We start from the raw sequence: 23,867 nt of genomic DNA, 5'->3' as shown, positions 1-23,867 counted from the left end.
TCTCATTCTCCACCCACAAAGGAAGTAGAGGGTACCATAAGGGGACAATGACCTACAAAGGTCCAGAGTGACCTAGACAAATTAGAGGATTGGGCCAAAATAAATCTGATGAGGTTCAACAAAGACAAGTGCAGAGTCTTGCACTTAGGATGGAAGAATCCCATGTACTGCTATGGGCTAGGGGCCGACTGGTTAAGGGGCAGTTCTGCAGAAAAGGACCTGGCGATTACAGTGGACAAGAAGCTGGATATGAGTCAACAGTGTGCCCTTGTTGCCAAGAAGGCTAAAGGCATATTGGGCTACATTAGCAGAAGCATTGTCAGCAGATCGAGAGAAGTGATTGTTCCCCTCTATTCAGCACTGGTGAGGCCACATCTGGAGTATTGCGTCAAGATTTGGGCCCCACACTACAGAAAGGATGTGAACAAATTGGAGAGAGGCCGGCGGAAGGCAAGGAAAGTGATTAGGGGGCTGGGGCACGTGACTTATGAGGAGAGGCTGAGGGAACTGGGCTTATTTAGTCTGCAGAAGAGAAGAGTGAGGGGGGATTTGATAGCACCCTTAACTACCTGAAGGGGGGTTCCAAAGAGGATGGAGCTAAGATGTTCTCAGTGGTGGCAGATGATAGAACAAGGAGCAATGATCTCAAGTTGCAGTGGGGGAGGTCTAGGTTGGATATTAGGAAAAACTATTTCACTAAGTGAAGTACTGGAATGGGTTACCTAGGGAGGTGGTGGAATCTCCATGCTTAGAGGTTTTAAGGCCCAGTTTGACAAAGCCCTGACTGGGATTATTTAGTTGGGGTTGTTCCTGCTTTGAGCAGGGGATTAGACTAGATAACCTCCTGAGGTCTCTTCCGATCCTAATCTGCTATGATTCAAAATATTTGTCCCTTCTTCAATAAGTACAGTGAAATCCCAGGTCTCTTTTACCTTTGGGAGCTGGCCCTTTGGCTTTTGTCCTTAATGGATGCTGACCGCAAGTTGTGATGAACTAAACATTACTACAAATGCCAAACAGTAATTTCTCTTATTTAACCCAGCTGTGCTGCATGATGCTGTGAGGAAGGCCAAATCTCCCCTACCTCCCGCCCCCCCAAACAAACAAACAAAAAACCACCAAGCTTCCAAGTACTTGGCTCCAATCGGAAAAATTCCTTCCTGACCCCAAAACAGGCAGTTGGTTAGACCCGCAACATTCTAAAACAGCAATTATACTAAAACTACAGGGAGGAAGGGTGGAGCAGCTAACAAGAGCAAGAGGCTCCAAAAAGCCTGGGCATAGGCTTAAATTAATGGGGGTGGGGAGAGCAAGGGGCTGGTCAATGGAAGTTGAAGAGTCTCTGGAGAAAATACAGCCCACCTCTACATTCCAAGGCATACACCTTCCTCCTCTGGAGTTGTACATCACCCTGCAGTTCTGATCAAGTTTTATACCTAATGGGGTGGTTGGGCGTTTCTTGTCTTCGCTGGGGTTTTACTTCAAGTTAGCTTACTTGAGTTAGAAACACACCATTTTTTTCATAGCAAAGACAAGGTGTTGGTGGTATTAGTTGCACAGAACATATTACGCCCATTCTTCTTCAGCAAACAGGCTTTCCATTGCTTCCAGGGTCAATTCTAAGTGTTGTCCTTGGTCTTTAAGCTAAGGTTCCTGGCTACCTGATCACCTCTTTCCCCACATGCTAGTTGTAGTGATTTTAACAATCCTTAGATTTAAACATCATAGGAAAAATAGCTAGGCATTCTCAGAAGAAGGCCTTGGGTTATGACTTTCAGATTCCATCCTGGTTTAATGGAACTCAGCTTTTCGACTTCTAGAGTAAGAGTTTCAGAGTAGCAGCCATGTTAGTCTGTATTCGCAAAAAGAAAAGGAGTACTTGTGGCACCGTATAGACTAACAAATTTATTTGAGCATAAGCTTTCGTGAGCTACAGCTCACTTAATCGGATGCATTCAGTTTTCCACTGAATGCATCCAATGAAGTGAGCTGTAGCTCACGAAAGCTTATGCTCAAGTAAATTTGTTAGTCTCTAAGGTGCCACAAGTACTCCTTTTCTTTTTAGAGTAAGAGTGTAAAACCTCCTCCTTTTTTATCTTTTTGCATGAGGGGTGGCAGCCTGTGTGCTGTGTGGATAGTTGTATCGGAGAAGTCTTGTATTTTTATTTGACTTAAGAACACTTTACTAGATATATAAATAAGCATAATCTCACAATTGAGAAAGAAGGCTGTGTTGGTTAAATTGGTTCCACAATTCAAGAAGAAAGCTGATAAATTGGAGAGGGTTCAAAGAGCCACAAGAATGATTAAAGGGTAGAAAACCTTTTTTAGTGATAGATTCAAGGGGCTCAATCTATTTAGCTTAACAAAGAGAAGGGTAAGGAGTGGCTTGATAACAGTCTATAAGTATCTATGTGGGGAACAAATATTTAATAATGGGCTCTTCAGTCTAGCAGAGAAAGGTATAACAAGATCCAACGGCTAAAAGTTGAAGTTAGACAAATTGAGACTGGACATGAGGTATATATTTTTAACAATGAAAGTAATGAACCATTGGAACAATTTATTTTGGTTCATGGTGGATTCTCCATCATTGGCAATTTTTAAATCAAGATTGGATATTTTTTTTTTAAAGATATGATCCAGTTCAAAAGGAATTACTTTGGGAGAGTTTTTGGCTTCTTTTATGCAGGTGGTCAGACTAGATGATCCCAATGATCCCTTCTGACCTTGGAGTCTATGAATCTATTGAGAAAAGCACTTCACCATTGATTTAATTTTATGGTGGATTGTTCAGGAAGAATGTTTATTACTTAAACCTTGATGTCGCAGAGTGGCTGGCCTCTGAATGAAGTAGGTTCAGCTTCCCTGTGACAAAACAGGTGCTGTCAGTTTGGCAGATTAAAAGGACAGGGCAGCATCTGGCCTACAAAGGATCAGGGCACCTGGGTGTGGGAGGAAGACCCAGTAAGTCAGAGCAGACTGGTTCAGCCAGGGGCAGATGAGAGCTGCCAGAGACTTGGAGGAGTGGAGGAAGGTCCCAGAAGGAAGCAGAAGGTATTTCTTGGGAGACGGCTGAAGGCAAGAAGAGCAGTGAAAGGCATTTGTTGGCTAGTGTCTCCAAGCCAGATGGCCACGGCCAGAGGACTGGAGAGGGCTGAAGGCAGAAGGAGACGCAGAGGGGTTGCCTGCAGGCTCTAAGCCGGAGAGTCCAAATCAAGGGACGGAGAGGGCTGAAGGCAGGGGAGCAGTAGAGGAGCTTACCCTCTGACATCTTCCAAGCCGAAGAGCTATACTCCAAAGAAACTGTAAGAGGGCCAGGGGGAGTGAAGGAAGCTCCCCAACAGAGGCCGTGGGAGGATTCCTGCTCAGGTAAAGTAAGGTTGCACTCCATTTGCAAGGGCTGGGGTGGCTGTCCTGGTACAAGGACAGAGGAGGACTGTCAGAGGGTCTGGCTGTGGTCAAAGTCACCATTGTGTCATATGTGGGGCATCCAGAGACGAGATAGCTTAAGTTTTAATTACTGCTTGCACTGCAGTGAAAAATGGGCTGCATGTTTGGAGACTTATGTTCTGGATCATTTGCACAAGGTTTTTTAATAATTTGGTCCCAAGGAAGGATAGTATTGAGACTTTCTTGCCTGAAAGTTATTGGGTAACCTGAGAGGGGAAACTGAGGCAGGCATGCCTGTCATGCAGCAGCCTGCCACAGGACGGCACGCCACATGGGACTGCCCTGTGACACCTGGTTAGTGTCCAATTATTGTAAGTAAGCTTCAGACTAACATCTGTTACTGTGGTGCCAGAGTTTAGGATTGAGATAGAGTAGATGTATTAATGTAGCAGTGGATGTGATTTTTCCACAAGCACGAGCTCAAGTCAGCTGACACAGTGGATGGGATTCTGAGTGGCTCATGGGGCTTCAACTACAGGGCTATATAAACTGATAAAATGAGTAGTATTTGCTTCCTGTATAAAAAATACTCACTTAAAACTTTGGCTAGAATAATTGCAGTAAAATCCTCGTAATTTTTCTAACTCCCAGTCATATTTTCATCTGAAATTAAATCGTAATAAAGAACTCAAGTAAATGTCATAGCAATATAATTATATTATAAAAATATAAAAGCAGATTTTTAGCAAATTACAGAAAGAATGCACTGCTTAGAGATAGGATTTCATACAAATAAATATAAAATGTAATATTGTGTGCAATACACAGATCCAGAATTTTACTACAGAGTGGTGGCTACTGTCAGAATTTCTACCAAAGAGACTCTGAACATGTGGTGGTGATTAGTTTTCTAGGGAATTTTCTTTTTCACAGCAAATATAGCCTGTGTGTAATAAACAAATACAAATCAATCTCCCACTTGGCATTTGAAATATTGTGTTTATTTTAGATTTGAGTTTTTAGAGGTAAGTTTTACTCACAACCATTAAAAATGTTAAACACGTACAAATCATTTGACACCTATTACTTATGTGTACATTTTCCCACCTTTGTGCTCCTGAAGTACTTCACATTTGAAACAGTGATGCACGTGTTACTCTGCTTTATTTTCTTGATGACAAACTAAGAAAGGCAGAAAGAAAAGAAAAATCTCTATCTATCTATCTATCATAAACAACTTACTCTGACCTCAACTGTAACTCTTCTTTGATAAGATCACACTAAGCAGTTGATACTGATGCACATTTCAGAATCTGAGATTTTGAGTGAGAAGTGAAAATAAATAAATGCGGATTCACTAATGAAAAAGGTAGAATGTTTTCTGGAAGAGTGACCGTTAGATTCCTGGACAGTTATAACATTGATTGATCAGCAGCAATATTGCAAATAATGGAAGGGTGCATTGACCAAGTCAACATTAGACAGTTAATACTGTGAAAAGTTGAAAATGTCTGCCAACAGTTTTTCTTTCCAGTGTTTGTTAGTGTTCAAATAACCTCTTCCAAAAAATGTTTAACACTTGTAAAAACTGCCAGTTCAGTTAGCCATGCTGCCTGAAGTCGTATCCACAGAATAGGGTCAACAAGTGTTAAAAATTGGGACACGGAGTCACAAATCCACCCAATTTAGGTGTAATCAAGTTTGGCTTTTATTTATACAATTTCAGACAGAATTATTGTCACCTATAGTGTTTGGATATACGTGTATGCCAGGCAAATAACAGACCAGACAGAATTGGTCAGGCCCAAGTTACTGCATTCTGGGGCACCGGGAAGTTCTTCCACCTTCCATGATAATTGTTGCCTTCTCTGATCCCTTGGTCTGGTCCTTCAGTCTCATTCTTCAGTTTCTGGTCTGGTGTTTCTTCAGTTTGGGGCCATGTTCACTTTGGTCTTTAACGGGTTTCTACATTGCAGATTACTTAGTCTTTATCCATTTGGCTTTTAGCACATAAGCCCTTTGGATTTTAGGTAACCCACACATTGCACATGCACAAGCTTCAATTGCTCAACTTCTGTATTTTTCCAGCTGGTTTTGCAGTTTCTGGGTCATGTTGTTATGTGTCATCCTGCCCTGGGTCTTCCCAGAAAAAAAGGCGGGTGGTATTTATTATTAAATGTTTGTGTATCTTGTACTTACATCTTCCAGCGCAACATGTTACCTTTATTCTGTCAGCAGTAATGTTTTAAACACATCAGCAATTTTATGTAAAAGAAGAATTGGCAAAACCACGTTTATGCCACCGAAATCTTGGCCTAAGTGTTACCTCATCAGTACCATTCACTATGCATAATTACAAATAATTAAAAATATAGCTATTGGAAGCTTTTCATCTTACCATTAACAATTCTTCATTTTATATTTCAATGTTATACATCAATATATGTTGTTCTGTGCTGTCCTTAATCTATTAGAAAGGGGAGGGGAGTTATGGAAAACATAATTCTTTAATGTCAACATTTCTTATTTTCTTTAAACATGGGTTTTTCATTCAAAATTCAGTTTTGAATGAGACGTGAGACATTTTCTGTATATGTCATAACTGTTTTCACAGTTAAGAAATAGGTACAAGAACTAAATAAATTGAGACACCTCTCATACACCTGAAATTTTCTAAAGAATTTTCTTTGCAATGATCCACTTTGTTTTTTCACAAAAGATTCTTTAAGAATCTTTGTTTCTTGGATGATTCTTAAAGACTCCTTTGTGAAAAAACAAAGTAGCCGCTTGTGTGTGTGTGTTTTGTTTTAAAGGCATAAATGTTAGCTAAAGATGCGCAAAAAACATTTTGTGTGTTTGGCAACATGGCCTCTTTCTATGCAAGAACTTTACTATATATATATTGTTTTTCAATTTTTAGCAGTACACAAGTGTAAGTCTAGAGGCTGACTATACAAATAGTATAGCCCTGTACACTTAGGGGAAATATTAAAGTCCAAAATTATATTGTTTTCATGTTTCCCTCAGATGCATAATAAGGATATGTCTACATTGCCGTAAAACACCTGCAGCTGGCCTGTGTCAGATGGCTTGGGCCGTGGGGCTATCAAATTTCAGCATAGATATTTGGGTTTAGGCTGAACACTGAGCTCTGGGACCTGCTCCCATCACAGGGTCCCAGAGCCCAGGCTCCAGCCTAAGTCTGAATGTCTACACTGCAATTTTATAGCCCCGCAGTCGAAGCCCCACGAGCCCAAGTCAGCTGACATAGGCCAGCAACAGGTGTTTTACTGCAGTGTAGGCATGTCCTGAGTACAAATATCACACCTGTACAAAATGGATGGGTTATTGCTAGCCTCCTGAAAAGAATTGAACAAGTGACCGATTGTATAAGATAGAACAAGAGACAGATATCTATCAACCTGATACAAACAACAAAAATATGTATGTAATATTCATTAATTTCTTATATTTCATGTCATAACATTTTTATGAACAGGTGCCATTTCTATTTTTGGACTACAGTATACATCATTACAGCTTGCAGTTTTACATTTTAAATGTTTTCTAGTCCAGTGCATTTAAATCATGCTAAGACTTACCAAAATCTTTCTTTTCTTTTTTTTTTTTTTTCTTCCCCAAAGGGGGCTACTATTAAAAGGGATGAACATACTGGTGCGATTGTAGTGGCTAGAATAATGCGAGGAGGAGCTGCAGACAGAAGTGGTAAGAGAGGTCTTTTTTGGCACTAACCATTCAAATTATTAAACTAAGAAAAGGGTGTGTGTCCGTCCGTCCGTACTGCAAAGATAACTGGGAGTTGGGCCATCTTCTAGGGTGGTATTTCAGAGCTGGTGATGGTATTTCCTGTTGAATGAAATGTGGAAATGATTTAGTGTTTTTGAGTTATTAAATGAAAAAGCACAATAAGTTTTATCAATTATTGTTTGTTACTTGGCAGATTTGTGCTTAGAAATGCTGATACTTGCAAAGATTGGTTTAGTTCAGATAAGAATTCAAGGATTTGTTAGAACAGTTTTTCTTTGTAGATTTCTCATACTTTCTGTTTCTGGATGGATCATAAATAGCGCAATAGTAGTTGCGCTCTCTGTATTATCTTCATACTGAAAATAGGAAGTGAAGTGTGCAAAAATTTTAAAATGGTCTGCGTTCTTTACAACGGTTGGGTTCAATTCTTATTTTCTACAAACCAGTATGCCCACCTGTTGTATAGACACTTAATGCAGAAAGTAACTTTATCTTAGATCAGTGGTCCCCAAATTGTGGGGCATGCCCTCCCTGTGGGAGCATGTTTGGAGAGGTGCGCAGTGGGGCCTGGGCTTGCCCCCATGGGGGCAAGGAAGGAATGCCACACTTCCAGCCTCACTTCTTCCCCAGCCTTGCTCCTCCCCCAGCCCTGCTGCTTGGGCCAGCCCTCATAGGGAGCATGTTTCCAGCCCCGCTCCACCCCCAGACCAGCTCTGCCCCAAACCTGTTCACCCCTAGTCCTGCTCCATCTCCAGGCCCACTCCATCTCCACTCCACCCCCTTCTCTGCCCCCAGACCAGCTGTGCCCTCATTCCCTCTCTGCCCCCAGACCAGCTCCACCTCTGTCTACAGTGCCACCCTCAGCTCTGCCTTCAGCCCAAGCTCTGCTGCTCAGGAAGCCTTGGCTGTGCAACAATGGAATGGGGTACAGATACATTCTGTTAATAGTAAGGGGGGGTACAACTGGAGAAGTTTGCGCACCACTATATTAGGTGATGTCTTCAAAGAAGACATTCAAAGATGTCTTCAAAGAAGAGCAGAAGTGGATGGGTTTAATGATAGGAAGATCCTGGGAACTACAGGCCAGTCAGCGTCACCTCAGTCCCTGGAAAAATCATGGAGCAGGTCCTCAAAGAATCAATCCTGAAGCACTTGCATGAGAGGAAAGTGATCAGGAACAGCCAGCATGGATTCACCAAGGGAAGGTCATGCCTGACTAATCTAATCGCCTTTTATGATGAGATTACTGGTTCTGTGGATGAAGGGAAAGCAGTGGATGTATTGTTTCTTGACTTTAGCAAAGCTTTTGACACGGTCTCCCATAGTATTCTTGTCAGCAAGTTAAGGAAGTATGGGCTGGATGAATGCACTATAAGGTGGGTAGAAAGCTGGCTAGATTCTCGGGCTCAACGGGTAGTGATCAATGGCTCCATGTCTAGTTGGCAGCCGGTATCAAGTGGAGTGCCCCAAGGGTTGGTCCTGGGGCCGGTTTTATTCAATATCTTCATAAATGATCTGGAGGATGGTGTGGATTGCACTCTCAGCAAATTTGCGGATGATACTAAACTGGGAGGAGTGGTAGATACGCTGGAGGGGAGGGATAGGATACAGAAGGACCTAGACCAATTGGAAGATTGGGCCAAAAGGAATCTGATGAGGTTCAATAAGGATAAGTGCAGGGTCCTGCACTTAGGACGGAAGAACCCAATGCACAGCTACAGACTAGGGACCGAATGGCTAGGCAGCAGTTCTGCGGAAAAGGACCTAGGGGTGACAGTGGACGAGAAGCTGGATATGAGTCAGCAGTGTGCCCTTGTTGCCAAGAAGGCCAATGGCATTTTGGGATGTATAAGTAGGGGCATAGCGAGCAGATCGAGGGACGTGATCGTTCCCCTCTATTCGACATTGGTGAGGCCTCATCTGGAGTACTGTGTCCAGTTTTGGGCCCCACACTTCAAGAAGGATGTGGATAAATTGGAGAGAGTCCAGCGAAGGGCAACAAAAATGATTAGGGGACTGGAACACATGACTTATGAGGAGAGGCTGAGGGAGCTGGGATTGTTTAGCCTGCAGAAGAGAAGAATGAGGGGGGATTTGATAGCTGCTTTCAACTACCTGAAAGGGGGTTCCAAAGAGGATGGCTCTAGACTGTTCTCAATGGTAGCAGATGACAGAACGAGGAGTAATGGTCTCAAGTTGCAGTGGGGGAGGTTTAGATTGGATATTAGGAAAAACTTTTTCACTAAGAGGGTGGTGAAACACTGGAATGAGTTACCTAGGGAGGTGGTAGAATCTCCTTCCTTAGAGGTTTTTAAGGTCAGGCTTGACAAAGCCCTGGCTGGGATGATTTAACTGGGAATTGGTCCTGCTTTGAGCAGGGGGTTGGACTAGATGACCTTCTGGGGTCCCTTCCAACCCTGATATTCTATGATTCTATACATGGTGTTTTAATTTGGTTATTTAATTAGTTATTCATAATTTTACATATAACATCCTGCATAAACTAATCCTGACAAAAGAAGATATTTATTATGCAGTAAAATTATATATAAATTATATATTGTTCACTTCATGTTAAATATTTGAAGGAAATGAAGTAACTTCAGTGCAGAGAGAGAAGTATTTTCCAGTAATGAAGAGGCATAGTATGCCTCTTCAAGGCTCAGAAGAATTTAATGGACATAGAATTGATTTTGAAACCTAATCTAAATGCATTGATATTTGCTATTGTATTGTGATATTTGCTATATTGTGTATATAAGCGTCTTGTATTTAATTCTGTAAATGGGAGTTTTCCATTGCACTTCGATAGCATGGAAAAATATTTAACTGCCTCACCTGTAGGTGGTAAATGTCACTGGTATCACAAACTCCAACACCTTCAGCTGTTGGATTTACTGCTCCTGAAGCAAGGGGAACGTTGTTCAGGCTTGCCAAAGGAAGGCAGGAGTGCTTTATGAGTGTGGGGGAAGGCAGTCAGAAATTGCAGCAAAATGTGAGTGGTGGTCAGCTTTGCAGTGCTGACTCACTCTCTGGCAATGTGAGGGTGGATAGCTTTTAAGGTGCAAGCCCTGGGTGTTGGAAACCCTTTCTCCATGCAGCAAGCAAGGCAGCAAAGAGGTGCTGGATAAAGGACCAGAACGGGGGAAGAGGACTCTCATGATTGGTATGGCAGGGAACCAACCCCCCTTTCTTATAGCTCACTTTAACCCTCCTATAAGGGTGGGGTGGATGGTACGGTCCAAGCCATGGATTGGCTGGGGAACCTGGATGAAAAATGAAGGGGGGCTGGTGGAAGCCCCAGGTAGCTATTTGCATAAACATGGATTTGCATACACTTTATCTGCCGGGTAGTCCCAGAAATCTGTATAATAAAATTGTGCCCTGATTAAATCCATATCAAGTGTCTCCTATCCTCCTTTCTGGACAAACCTTTTTTTCTCTGCAACACAATTTTTGCTTTCCTTTTACTTGTGTCAGGAAAGTGAATTTTATCTCTCACTTTCTGTCAGTAGTTGTTTAGTGCAGTGGTTTTCAAACTTTTTTTCTGGCGACCCAGTTGAAAAGAAAATTGTTGATGCCCACGACTCAGTGGAGCTGAGTATGAGGGGTTTGGGGTGTGGGAGGGGCTCAGGGCTGAGGAAGAGGGTTGGGATGCGGGAGGGGGCCAGGGCTTGGCTGGGGGTGCAGGCTCTGGGGTGGGGCCGGGGATGAAGGGTTTGGGGTTCAGGAAGGGGCTCCGGGTTTGAGGGGGGGTCTCAGGATTGGGGCAGGCGATTGGGGCGCAGGCTTACCTCCGGTGGCTCCTGGTCAGCGGTGCAGCTGGGGTGCAGATGCAGGCTTCTTGCCTGTCTTGGCACCATAGACCGCACTGTGCCCCAGAAACAGCCAGCAGTAGGTCCAGCTCCTAGGCAGAGGTATGCAAGCGACTCCGCACGGCTCTCACAGGCACCGCCACCCCTCCCCCATTGGCCAGTTCCTAGCCAATGGGAGTGCGGAGCCGGTGCTCGGGGCAGGGGCAATGCGCAGAGCCCTGTGGCTCCTCTGCCTAGGAGCTTGACCTGCTGCTGGCTGCTTCCAGGGTGCAGTGCAGTGTTGGAATAGGTAGGAACTAACCTGCCTTAGCCGGGCAGCACTGCCGACCAGAGCTGCCGCGACCAAGTATCTTACATTCCCATAGTTTGAAAACCCACTGGTTTAGTGTAATGATTTTTGAACTATTTAAAAAGTGTTTGGGTGTTCCAGTCGAAAACCAGACACCTGGTCACCTTACTCTGGGTGGCAAAAGGAAAGCAATATAAGTTGATAGAAAATAAGCATACAACATTTCTGATGTCTGTATCTGAAAGACTGGGAATATTGGAGATACACTGTTAACTTCTAGAGGGAAGGAAGAGAAATGACCAATCTACCAACTCTCTCAAGAGTATTCATGATGATATTGGGTATAGTAGTGTTCACTATATATTCACGTTTCTACAGCACCTGGAGGAAAGATGCGGAGATCAGTGCCTAGCTTAGAAGGGGTAAACTAAAAAAAAAAAAACATAGAAGGACTTAATGCTGACTGTGCACTTTTTCTATTAAACATAACCATTCAACAACAAAATAAATATTTATCAATGCATAGGTCTTATTCACATTGGTGATGAACTTAGGGAAGTCAATGGGATTCCTGTAGATGATAAAAAACCTGAAGAAATAATACAAATTTTGGTAAGTAATAAACATATTTTAAAACCTGTTTTGAAAAAAATTAAAGTAGTAATTAGTTTTGCTGTTTCAGAGGTGCCTATTTTTAAAAAGTATATCAGTGCTGTTGTTTCCCTGTACGATCATTTGCATCCCTATGTCTTCCTTGATGATGGGTTGTATTTTTTTATATTAATATTTCATTTATGAAGGGTGAATAGATGTTCCAGATAAGCATGTTACAGATCTAAGTAGTTTGTATTATAGGTAGTTATGTGCACTTCAGTCAGAAGTGATACAGGTGGTTGTTAAACTATCGCTATGGAAACATTGATCTGCTGGACTCTAAATTTATAACAATTGATTAGCTATTTATTTTTAATATCTATTATTAATATATTAATCTTTTGTAAAGTATTTATAAATGGAACCTTAATATGAAGTGTTACTTGATGAGTATGAATTGTACAAATGCTGTTGTGCTTTCTCAGCTTGTGCTCCTCTAAACTACACCATTGCTAATAGCCATATAAACTTGTAAGTTTGGAAAAATATCACACAATTCATAACTTAATCTGTTTTCTGAAATATTCTTTTTGAAAAAATGTATTGCTAAGTCTTTCTGTTGTTGAGGTAGTCTTTGCTACTCAAGTACATGTGTGGTTGCCACATTAAATTGATTGGCTTGCTTTAAATGTTTGGCTCAATGGCCAAGATGATTAACTTCAAATGTTCATCTTCCCAATGGTTTTCTATGCCTGCTCTATGGTTTTGTGTTTCCAATCAAAGTGTATTTTCCTGCAAAATTAATATTTGTAAAAAAGCAATCTCCAGAAACGCAATAGCAAAGGAGTGAACAGTTTCCTCCATTTACCTTACTGAAATACAATATAAACATCAGAAGCTAGTTAGAGCCCTTTTCAATGGTAACCGTATTACTGTTTCCAATCCTGATGCTGGTGAAATAAGAACTTGGCTGCTGTTTTGTCAAACAGTAAACTTTTGGATTACAGGCTTGCAGGCAGAAGTATGTCTCACTTAGTAGTGAACAGGCCTGTTTCCATTTTGCTTGAATCGTTAGCTGTCTTTGTTGCATTGTGCTAGTTTTTATGGAATAGTCTGCATGCAATAGTAGCAGAGTCTACAACTAAGTAGCACTTCCGTCAATAGCAAAATGTCAGGCAGGCAGTGGGACTATATTGTGGTTTATAAGTAAAATTCAGCCAGACTCTCACACTTTAAATAGGGCATAGGGAAAGAGGGGTGGATGAGGTGGCTGATAATGGTTAACTTGTCTGAAGACTTACATTTTTTTTCTCTCTAGAACACAGTCTGTTCAAAAATGTTTTCCTTGTTCTGGTCTTTTTAACTTTACAAAAGAATAAGTTCCAAGAAAAACAGTTTTATGCTACAGTTGTGGCACAAACCTGGTTGAATGTTTCTGTAATTTTTTGAATGGTATAATGTTAGTTGGAGTATTCCAAACTTTGCCAGGAGACTTGGGGCTGTACCCGATGTACATAAAAATGAAAAATTGCCTTTGCCCTCATCTTTAATATGGAATGGCAGCCTCTGAAACTGCTGATCCCAGCTTCTCAGCTTTCATCTTTATTGTGAGCAGTGGTACACAGATCAAAATGAAGCATTGCAAACCAGAACCTGTGATCTTCAGAGTTCACAGCTGCATGTTGTGGCATTATAGAACTCCATGGGTCATATATGGGCTGCATTTTGACTATCTCTGCATTAATTTGGTGTCCCTCTTGTTTGCGTTTAGACTCACTGTATTGTTTAAAATTTTGAGAGAGTAATTCTCAATTTGTTTTCTGTTCAAAATATTAATCAGTCTCAGTCTCAAGGAGCAATTACGTTTAAAATTATACCAAGTATCAAAGAGGAAACACCCACAATAGAAGGCAAGGTAAGCCCTACTTAAGATGTTTCATATGACGATTACAGTAACTCTTACACTGCATATAAACATTTTATTAGGATGTGGGCATAGGAAAGACAGACACAGGGCTAGATTTAAGCAGCAGGATGCAACTTTACTAAGTCATCAATGGGGAGGGATGCTATACAGCCCTCCTTCACATACCATTTAACTGGATCCAGTGCAGGGTTAGAGCACTCACACCATATAATGAATGACTTTGGGTAGACTTGACTAGGCCCACCTCTAGAAGTCAGCTCACTTCTGAATCCTCTCTACCTACTACATGTGAGCGGAGCAGGAGAAAGTTCCCAAGGGAGTACCTCAGTCCATGAAAATTGTGCATCTCCACTTCTCCTTACAGTCATGAAGTCCACCAGTGAAATCCCAGGTCTCATTTTCCTCTGGGAGTGGCTGTTTTAATCTTCATGTTCACTGGACACTTCAAGTTACACAGACTACAGCCTTCCTAATGTAGACTTCCACATAAACATTTTACCTCAATAAATTTTTATGACATTGCATAATTTAGGTTAGAGTTCTTTGCAGTAAATGCAAATAAAAAATGGGATAAACCTATGGATTGTCTTAAATAAAACACTCTTCCTTCCAGATATTTATTAAAACCCTATTTGATTATGATCCTACTGAGGATAAAGCAATTCCTTGCAAAGAAGCTGGGCTTTCTTTCAGAAAAGGAGATATCCTTCAGATCATGAGCCAAGATGATGCAACCTGGTGGCAGGCTAGACATGAAGGCGATTCCAATCCCAGAGCAGGCTTGATTCCTTCAAAACATTTCCAGGAGAGGTGAGCTACTGTGGTACATAGTTTCATTTTTCTTTGTATACAAATGCATTTCTTTGCAAAGCCTTTAGGTCAGCATGGTTGTCATACAAGTGCTTGTGGATTGTAAGGTTATGATCAACTCTGAAACCTTGCATTGTGGTAAAACAACTGAACTTGGAATATCCTTGTCCAAATAGTTTGGATTTCCTTCCTTGTCTGGCTGGAATGAATAATGACCGACTGACAGGATAGTGCTGATCCAGTTTGGAAGAAAAGCCATATGGAAAATAGCACTTCAGTATCTGTAGCCACATTGATGTACTATTCAGGAAAAAGAACTGCAGCAGTTTTTGGAGAGCTTACAAAAATTTAAGACACTGGGATTTAATAGCACTTGAATAGATTGTATTATTTTGGGTTAATTTAAAAAAAAATCTTTCAGGATATTTTACAATAGTTTCATGAATCTGAGTTTTTGTTAATCCCAAACTCACACTGAAAACTGAGGAGTTTGTGTCTTTTTCTCTCTCTCTCTTTACCCCCTCCAATTTTTTAGGAGATTTGCATTGAAAAGACCAGAAATACATATGCAGCCACTGAAAATTTCCAACAGAAAATCATGTAAGTCTGTTAACCTGGAACAGAAATCATGCTCTTTGATCTCTAACCTTAGAACATTTGTTTCAGCCCAGTCAAGAGGATGTGCTACTCCAGGGTACAGTAGTTCCTGAATCACATTATTTCAAAAAGAAAAGCATATATATAAATACTGAATTAATTATGATTCGTTCCTACAGTTCAAACTACAATTGCTCTCAACTTGCTGACTTATTAATATATTCAGGGCCCAACCCTTAGACTTTGAATATGTAATGCCTTTAAAAGTCAGTGCGTGTTTTGCTTGTTGAAGTCCAAGAAAAGTTTGTATTTTTATACATGTAAATACTGTGGTCCCCATTCTGTAGCACTTCATCATCACCATGGTGGAATCAATATCAAGCGAGATAAAAGGCCAGATACCCTTATGTCTGTAAATATTGCTTCCTCCCCTCCCGTCCCACCCACAAATGGCACATATATATCTTTTAAAAATAAGGGGACATAGATTCTTTCCAGGCTTCAGTATAAACCAGTGTTCCCAAACTGTGGGTCATGACACCAAATGGGATTGCGTCATCAGCAGATGGGATCGCAGGAATTCCTAACTGCGGAGGACACCATTTTGCTCTGCACAGCATGGCCTTGCATGTGAGGTCACCATGCCTGGATCCTTGATTAAAATGGGGTCATGCTGGAAAAGATTTTGGGAATCCTTAGTTACAAGCATTTCTTACCTTCTTTTTTTTTTTTAAATCATTTTAATAGTCTTGATTTTTAAATACAGTAGTTATACAATATGAAGAAAAATAAGCTCCAAGTAAATCTATACATAGAAATAAATATATTATCTCTGCTGGAATTTACATCAACATCTGTTTAAGTATTCTTATATTTTTCACTTGATCTGTTATTTCTTTCAGTTGTACAGGCTCATAACAAAGTGAGCACAGTATGAGAACTAATCAAGCTAAAATAGACTCTAAATCTTAAATGCAAACATGTTTTTTCTGAGTTTAACTAGAAATATTCAGACTCCAACGCTCAGTGGGTCTACTGTTAAAACTACAACAAAATCAAAGAAGTTGGGGGATATAACAGCAGACAATGGCGTATATCATATATGGTGTCACATTAAGAAAACAAAGTTAAATACATCTAAAGGTTGAATTTGTTCAGTGTTGAGGTTAGAATTTTCCTTAACTCACCCCCTGGCTTTTAGGTTAGATACTTACTGTTATTTAAATAACTTTTGTGTTTTAGTAACCTTTGTTAGTTATAAAATGATATTGACTAAAAATACCCCAATAACATGTCTTGGAGCCCAAAGGCCTAAATTATAGTTGTAAATTGACATAATTTTGAGTCCAGTCTTAGTACTAATTTTAATATGCTGCCACAGAATAACCCGTTCTGTGAGGAACAGCCCCAGCTGGCAACTGATCTACTGTTTTTCTAGGTTCTTGTTAAAGTTGCTCTGCCCCAGTGTTGCTAACTTTTTAGCTCTCAGTTTGTAGCTGCTTGTCTCCAGTTGTTCACAACCTTGTGGCTGAATAGGAGGCTCCTTAAACAAGTGGAACTTGATTATGGTGGCAATAGGGCTTTCCAAGAGGTGCATTGAACACTATAATGAATGTGGCTCCAGTGTGGTTCTCTCTGTGACAGCCTCCTGCCTGGAGGCTTTCATGAGAGAGAGGGTAGACATGAAAAGATGCAGATCCCCTTACCATGTAGACACCAGGTAGGCAGACCACGCTGAATGGGAAATGCCAAGGCTGTGACTTAGAGAAGGCTGCAGTCTAGTGATCATTTCCCATTCTTGTCTTGATCCCTCCTTGTCCTCTTTAGCTCTGCATTTGTAGAGCCCAGATGAGGTTAGTGCTCCCCGCCCTCATTCTTTGCTCATATCTCCTTGAAGCTACAGCACCTCAGGGTCAATCAGTAAGCCTCAATTCCCTTCCTAGAAGGTCTCGTTTGGGCAAAGTGGGCTGCAGCTGCCATCGCCTTGGATGCTGCAATAAGTCCTTGGAAGGTAGTGATGCCTTCATGAGATCATAGGCTGGTGGGATGTCACATACATTTGTCCTTCAGTTCCCCTTTTCCTCAAATCAAGTGCTCCAGGGGCTGTCTATTACTAGCTGCCACCTCCAGTATTCTCAGGATTTATATGGAAGAGGGTGAGTGCTTTTCTGACATGAAAGTCATCCTCTTCCACAAGAGGAAGCATGAGTTTTTGCCATGGAGAGGGCTTCATATCCTTCACAGAAGAGGTTACTAAAGTCCTGGATTTGTCTAGGGAGAATGTTCAGGACCAGAATGCCCCCTCAGTTCAAATTTTAGGAAAAACTTTCCATCTGCTTCCCCTTCCATGAGGACATTTGGGGGTCTTGGCAAAAGTTCAGTGCCCCATTCTCTCTTTCCAAGATTATGCACTGTTTTATCATCTTCCTAAGGACAGCCATGAGACTGAGACATGACTCTCTCCTACACGTGAGCACAGGAGTCACCTCATCATTCTAAAAGTAGGAGGGAAATTAAGCAGTGCAGATTTGAATGGATAGCATGGCGGCAGCGACAGACATCAGTAAGGCAGGTGACACTTGGAGCAGGAGATGGGCTCAGGAAGTTGCAATCCTGATGAAATTGGCAACACACAATTTGACAACCCTTGTTGCTACCTGTGTGGCCAAGTCACTCTGTCTCCAGACTAGCAAACATTAAGATTCCTTTTGCAGGGGAATGGGAGTTGCACCAGGAAGTGTGCTGGAAAGCCAGTAAATACTGGTGGACACCAACATCAGATCTGTTCATAGCAACCAAGAATATCACAAATCCCAGGTTTTGTATCTGTTACTAAAGGAGGGAGCCATTTTGTTTTTGTTGTAGGTTAGGAGTGGGGGCAGAAGCTCTAATATAGGTCATCCACCTTTTGTTCTGATTCATAGGGTTCTGAGGCAACTCAGATCAGATGGGACAGCTTTGATTGTGCCAAGTTGACCCTGCTGTTCATGATATTGAAAATTACTAATTGGACCAGTCTGAGAAACACCTTCCCCTGACTCTGATCTTCAGCCTTCTGGCTCAGCTCTAGTGTCTCTCATGTTCCCCAGGGACTCCTCACCCTAAATAGAGAAACACTTAAAGGATTGGTTTTTGAAGAGAGATCCCTAATTCACCAGGAAAACTCAGACAGATAGGGTAATGTCCACAAACCTACCATTAAATACAGCTTAGACAAACAGAACCTAACCTAACACTTGGGGAAAGTTCCATTTCTGGTTCAGGGGTAAAAGATGTTTGCCCTCTTCTTCTAGTATAAGAATTTTCCCAGGGAGACTTTGAGTAAGGCACAGCCTATGAAACCCTGGTCCCTAAGTATATTCCATTGTAGATGTGTATACGCTCCACATGCCCAGAGCTGGGGTATTTTGAAAGTGATGTCCACTGGTCCACACATGCACCCTTGTTCACCTCATGCCTCTGACAAGGAGATAAAGGGCAGGGAGGACTGACCACCTCTCCAGTTCCTTCTCATTGCTTCATGGTCCAGATTGGAACCTACAGGGTCCCAAGCATTATTACTTTATCTGTGAGCATATATCTGAAAAATATAGCATATATCTGTAAATGGTTTTAAAAGTTATTTGAGTTTAAAGGTGTATCTGATACTTTTTGTGTTTTATAGTTAGTTAGCCTCCCTGACCTGGAGGGTGCCTCCCACCCTGTACTCTGTTTTGGATACTAGGCTGTGTCCAGAATTATGAGCTTCAAAATTTGTGCTTTCCTGCCCGTGCTCCTTCTCGAGCAGTGACAACCATCAATGCTGCTTTTACTGCCTTGGGGAAGCCCACATTGCAGCAAGGTGCAATATCTGCCATTTGTTCCCTCGTTGTACCCAGGAAGGGCAAGAAGTTTGTCTTAGGAAGCACCTAATGAACAGTGCCATAAAGCCGCAATGATTTCCGGTCCAGGGAATAACTCTCTCTCCCCCCGCCCTCATATTAGCCTTACTCAGCAAAGAGTGTATCTCCTGTTGTGAGATCTGACTTCGGAGTGAGGGAGTCTACCCACAACAGATACCTCATGGGATCTTGACAGGAGAGAAGGGAGTGTTCTCGTAAGTATGAGACTAAATCCTCAACTAAATCCACTTCACAGAAGTTGGATTCAGCCCTGCCTAAACTGAGCCAGTCTTTAAGCTCAGCCCAAGACTAAGTCTCAGGGGTATGACAAGAAAACCCACAAGTCTAGGGCTCTGCCAGCATCAATTCAGAGGCAATGGTGACTTTGGTACCTCCGAAGCACAAACCCCAGGATTTGTAAGTACTGACAGCAATCATCGAGAGCCTCGGCTATTCAAGGTACCAACTTTGTCTTCCAGAGATGTGACACAGACTGTGTCTACTGCATTTCTATTGGTTTGGCAGACAGGACCCCTCATATTCCATTAAGTGCCGAGACCTATGCTCCTCCTGAGGGCATCTTTGCTCTCCCAGAACTGTTGTCTCCTGCTCTACTGGGTCCCTCCCTTTCAAGAAAGGTCCTGACTCCACCATGAGAGCTGACTTTTGGGAGGAATCCATCTGCCTTTCCATCTTCAGGTTATGACTTCCCTCCAGTGACACTGCCATTGGATCCTGACTCAGCTTTCTCTTCTTCAGGAGAGTGAACCATTATTTCCTTCTTCAAGACATGCTTTCCCAGACTGGAGGCCTGGACCAGCTTGGGACCAACCTCTACCTCATCACCTGCCTTGCAGCCTTTGGCACCCCATGCCATGGGGACCTCTGCAACCCCTATTCAATCCATCTTCTTGGCCATACTGGGGCTGTAGGACTCGTAGCCTCCTGAAGAGTCAGTCCAGTCTGCTAAGGAGTTGTCCCATCCCTCCCCTCTGAGAGGGCAACCGGAGCTGATCCAAATGAGGAGGAGGAGTACCCACCAAATCTGGTGGTTCAGCTGGAACCATTGTGGTTGCCATCGTCATCTCCAGATTCCTTTTGAGAAAGTTCAGGATCTTCAATATAAGCTCCTGGACATCCTTCAGTGCCCTTGTTTCAATTGAATAGTGCTCCTTGTTAATGAATCCATCCTGGAACCACCTGGCTTGTCCCAGTTTCCTGTGCCCTTGCTCCTAAGAGGGCAGAGAAACTTTACTATGTCCCAGCCAGAGGAGCAGAATTTCTGTTCACTCATCCTGTCCTTAACTTTTTCATGGTCCAGGCTGCCACAGACAGATCTATGCAGCAGCACCCTCAAACTACCCCAACTGATAAGGAGGGCAAACGTCTCAATTATTGAAAAGGAAGGTCTTCTCTTCCTCTACTCTTCAGTTCAGGATAGCCAATTACCATCCACTAATGGCTAAGTACGATTTCCTGAGCTATTCAAAATGTGCAGACTTTGCTGACAAGCTTCTGCAGTAGGGCACAGCTTGTTTCCAGGCTCTCATAAAAGAAGATAAGATGGTTGCCAGGGCCACTCTTTGATGAATGATAGATGCAGCTAAAATGGCTTCAAGAGTGATAGCTACCGCCATTGTAATGCGCAGGATCCTCCACCTGCCCTGGGCCCTGGGTGCCCGAGAGCAGCCCCTGGCCCATGTCCCTGCCCCTCCACACGCCATGTAGGATAGGCAGAGAGTCCATGTCTCCCCACAGTGGCCTAAGGAACCTGGGTAGCTCTTACCATGGCCTGGCTCTGGCTTCTGGCCCGGCCATGGGGTGGGGCCTCTGGGGGAAGAGGAGAAGCAGGGGGTGGGACCCTGTGGTGACAGGGGGCTAAGGCCCATCTCAGCCCACCACCGGGAAAAGCCCACAGCCCCTGCTGCCACTGCTGCTCCGAGCCTGTCTGAGGTTGCTACACCCATGTTAAAAAGTGGGCGGGCATGGCCACCCTGACCTCCCCCCTGGTTGCAGTGCCCCTGGGGTTTGAGGGGCCCAAATATTCCTTGTGCCCATGGCCCCAATAAAACATAATCTGCCTCATTTGGCCCTGCCATCTGCATCCTCGCACCCTCTTCCTACTTGAGTACTGCTTTTCAGGCACAATGGAATATGCATAGGGACCTCCATCCACAGTGGGATATGCATAGGGACCAACTCTCAAAGAGGAGAAAGTTACTTACCTTATAGTAACTGGAGGTGTGTAGTCCTTATCTGTATTCCACTCCTTCCTCTCTCTTTCAGATCATCTTTTGGTTTGTTGTAGAGAAGGAACTGGAGTGGCAGATGGTCCCCTCTGCTCTTTATCTTCTCGGTTGGAGGAACAACGTGAAAAAGGGCATGTGTGTGAACCTAAAGATTCTGCTTTCAACGTTTTCTGGCTCCGGACAGATGGAGCACATGTGTACCTACAGTGGGGTACAGATAGGCACCACACATCTTGAAGAACCTCCAGTTCTTCTTCGAGTGATTGGTCATGTGTATTCCACAATAGGTGTGCGTGCTCGCTACGTGCACCGGTGCTGGAAGTTTTTCCCCAGCAGTACCTGTAGGGGGGGAGCACCTCCGTGACCCCTGGAGTGTGGTGCCTGCCTGGCACGGTATAAGGGGAGCTGCGCACTCCCCCCACCCTCAGTTCCTTCTTGCCACCAGTGAAGGTGCATCTGAATTGCTCTGCTCCAGCTTTGCTGTAGCTCGTCCCCAGAACTGTTTGTTTGTTAAGCATTAGTATACCTGTAGTTAGTTAGCTGTTTAGTTAGTCAGTGAGCCCAGGCCGAAGCATGCCCTGCGCCCAGGGGTTTAAGTCGTGCGGCTCTTGTAGGTGTTCTATGCCAAGTAGTGACCCGCAAGCAGACTGTTTGCACTGCTTGGGAGAAACCCATATCAGTGAAAGGTGCAAGATGTTCAAGTCGTTTAAGCCATGGACCAAAAGAGAAAGGGACATTAGGCTCTGGGCCATCCTGATGGAGTCGGCGCTGACCCCGACCCTGGCACACCACTCCAAATTGGTACCTAGCACCACAGCATCGGTATGCGGCCACCCTCCAGTGCCATCGACTAGTCAGCACTGCTCACTGTCCACGGGGCATGCCAAGAGGGCCAGGAAGACTCTGTCTTTGCAGCGGCACCGAGGGAAGTCTGGGACAGAGGCTAGGCCCATGTCAGGCAGTCCTTGATCCCCAGCGGGCCCCAGACTTCCGACTCATGTTGAGTGGAGTAGCCCAGCCCCCTCAGAACAGGCCTCTCCAGATGTCCGGATGCTGTCCATGCCTGAAGTCCTCCAGGCAGCCCAGGACATTATGCCGCCAATGTCAGCTCCACGCTCCAGAGGCAAGCTGCTGCTGGGATCTCTGCAGTCGCCTCCGGCCCGGTACCGGTCTTGGTCAAGGGATCGTTCCCGACACCGATCACCACCCAGCGATCGCTCGGGGCAGGGTCCAGGTGGATCGCCCTCGACGCCGACCAGACCGGCTGGGTTCCGTCCAGCTGGGACTTGCAGCACCACTCATCCTCAAGGAGCGAATATCGGCGGGACTGCAGCGGGCGTCGCCATCGGTCCTCGGCTCGGAGAGGGTACCACAGTTGAACACGGCATGGTTGTCAACGCCGTTCCTGCTGGGACTCCCGCTCCAAGTCTCCGCCAAGACATGGCAGCCCTGGGCGTCGATTGCCGGCGTTTCGCTGTTGCAGGTCCACCCGTCATAGAATCATAGAATATCAGGGTTGGAAGGGACCTCAGGAGGTCATCTAGTCCAACCCCCTGCTCAAAGCAGGACCAATCTCCAACTAAATCATTCCAGCCAGGGCTTTGTCAAGCCTGACCCTAAAAATATCTAAGGAAGGAGATTCCACCACCTCCCTAGGTAATGCATTCCAGTGTTTCACCATCCTCCTAGTGAAAAAGTTCTTCCTAATATCCAATCTAAACCTCCCCCACTGCAACTTGAGACCATTACTCCTTGTTCTGTCATGAGCTACCACTGAGAACAGTCTAGATCCATCCTCTTTGGACCCCCTTTCAGGTAGTTGAAAGCAGCTATCAGATCCCCCCTCATTCTTCTCTTCCGCAGACTAAACAATCCGAGTTCTTTCATCCTCTCCTCGTAAGTCATGTGTTCCAGTCCCCTAATGATTTTTGTTGCCCTTCGCTGGACTCTTTCCAATTTTTCCACATCCTTCTTGTAGTGTGGGGCCCAAAACTGGACACAGTACTCCAGATGAGGCCTCACCAATGTTGAATAGAAAAAGAACGATCACGTCCCTCGATCTGCTGGCAATGCCCTATTTATAGAGCCCAAAATGCTGTTAGCCTTCTTGACAACAAGGACACACTGTTGACTCATATCCAGCTTCTCGTCCACTGTAACCCCTAGGTCCTTTTCTGCAGAACTGCTGCCTAGCCATTCGGTCCCTAGTCTGTAGTGGTGCATAGGATTCTTCTGTCTTAAGTGCTAAAGGAGTTCGACGTGCGAGGACGTTCGCAGAGCAGCTGTTACTTCCGGTACTGGTCCTCCACATAGAGATTGCAGTCCCGTGGCCATCGTAGATCCCGGCACCACCACTTCTCCCGGTCCAGAGCATCGGCAGATCTTACGCCAGCCCAGTCTCCATTCGTAGCCATCCTTTGATGGGCCAGGCCAGCCAATCCAAACAGCCGGCCCCGCCGACGCTGCAGCAGGTGCAGTGGCACCAAGCGTCATGGCCGGCCCAATGGTACCAGTGGGCACCGTGGCCTCCGGCGCAGCCCCCAG

General features: G+C 43.8%; 1 protein-coding gene across 8 annotated transcripts in view; it reads left to right on the top strand.

Annotated features, from left to right (window-relative positions):
* Positions 1–23,867, top strand: part of MPP7 (MAGUK p55 scaffold protein 7) — a 337,800-nt gene that overhangs the window by 241,681 nt on the left and 72,252 nt on the right. For all 8 annotated transcript variants that reach the window (XR_012157600.1, XM_073334350.1, XM_073334349.1 and 5 more), the window contains 5 exons: positions 7,038–7,119; positions 11,792–11,877; positions 13,700–13,774; positions 14,400–14,596; positions 15,132–15,196. Coding sequence is in view for 7 of the 8 variants with exons in the window: in XM_073334350.1 (XP_073190451.1) it covers positions 7,038–7,119; positions 11,792–11,877; positions 13,700–13,774; positions 14,400–14,596; positions 15,132–15,196 (505 nt within the window). In the remaining variant the exon portion in view is untranslated. The remainder of the gene's footprint in view (positions 1–7,037; positions 7,120–11,791; positions 11,878–13,699; positions 13,775–14,399; positions 14,597–15,131; positions 15,197–23,867) is intronic.

This window comes from Lepidochelys kempii, chromosome 2 (genome assembly GCF_965140265.1).
Source record: "Lepidochelys kempii isolate rLepKem1 chromosome 2, rLepKem1.hap2, whole genome shotgun sequence".
In the NCBI taxonomy this organism is placed as follows: domain Eukaryota; kingdom Metazoa; phylum Chordata; order Testudines; family Cheloniidae; genus Lepidochelys; species Lepidochelys kempii.
Note: the sequence above shows the minus strand (reverse complement) of the source record. Positions and strands in the feature narration are given on the sequence as shown.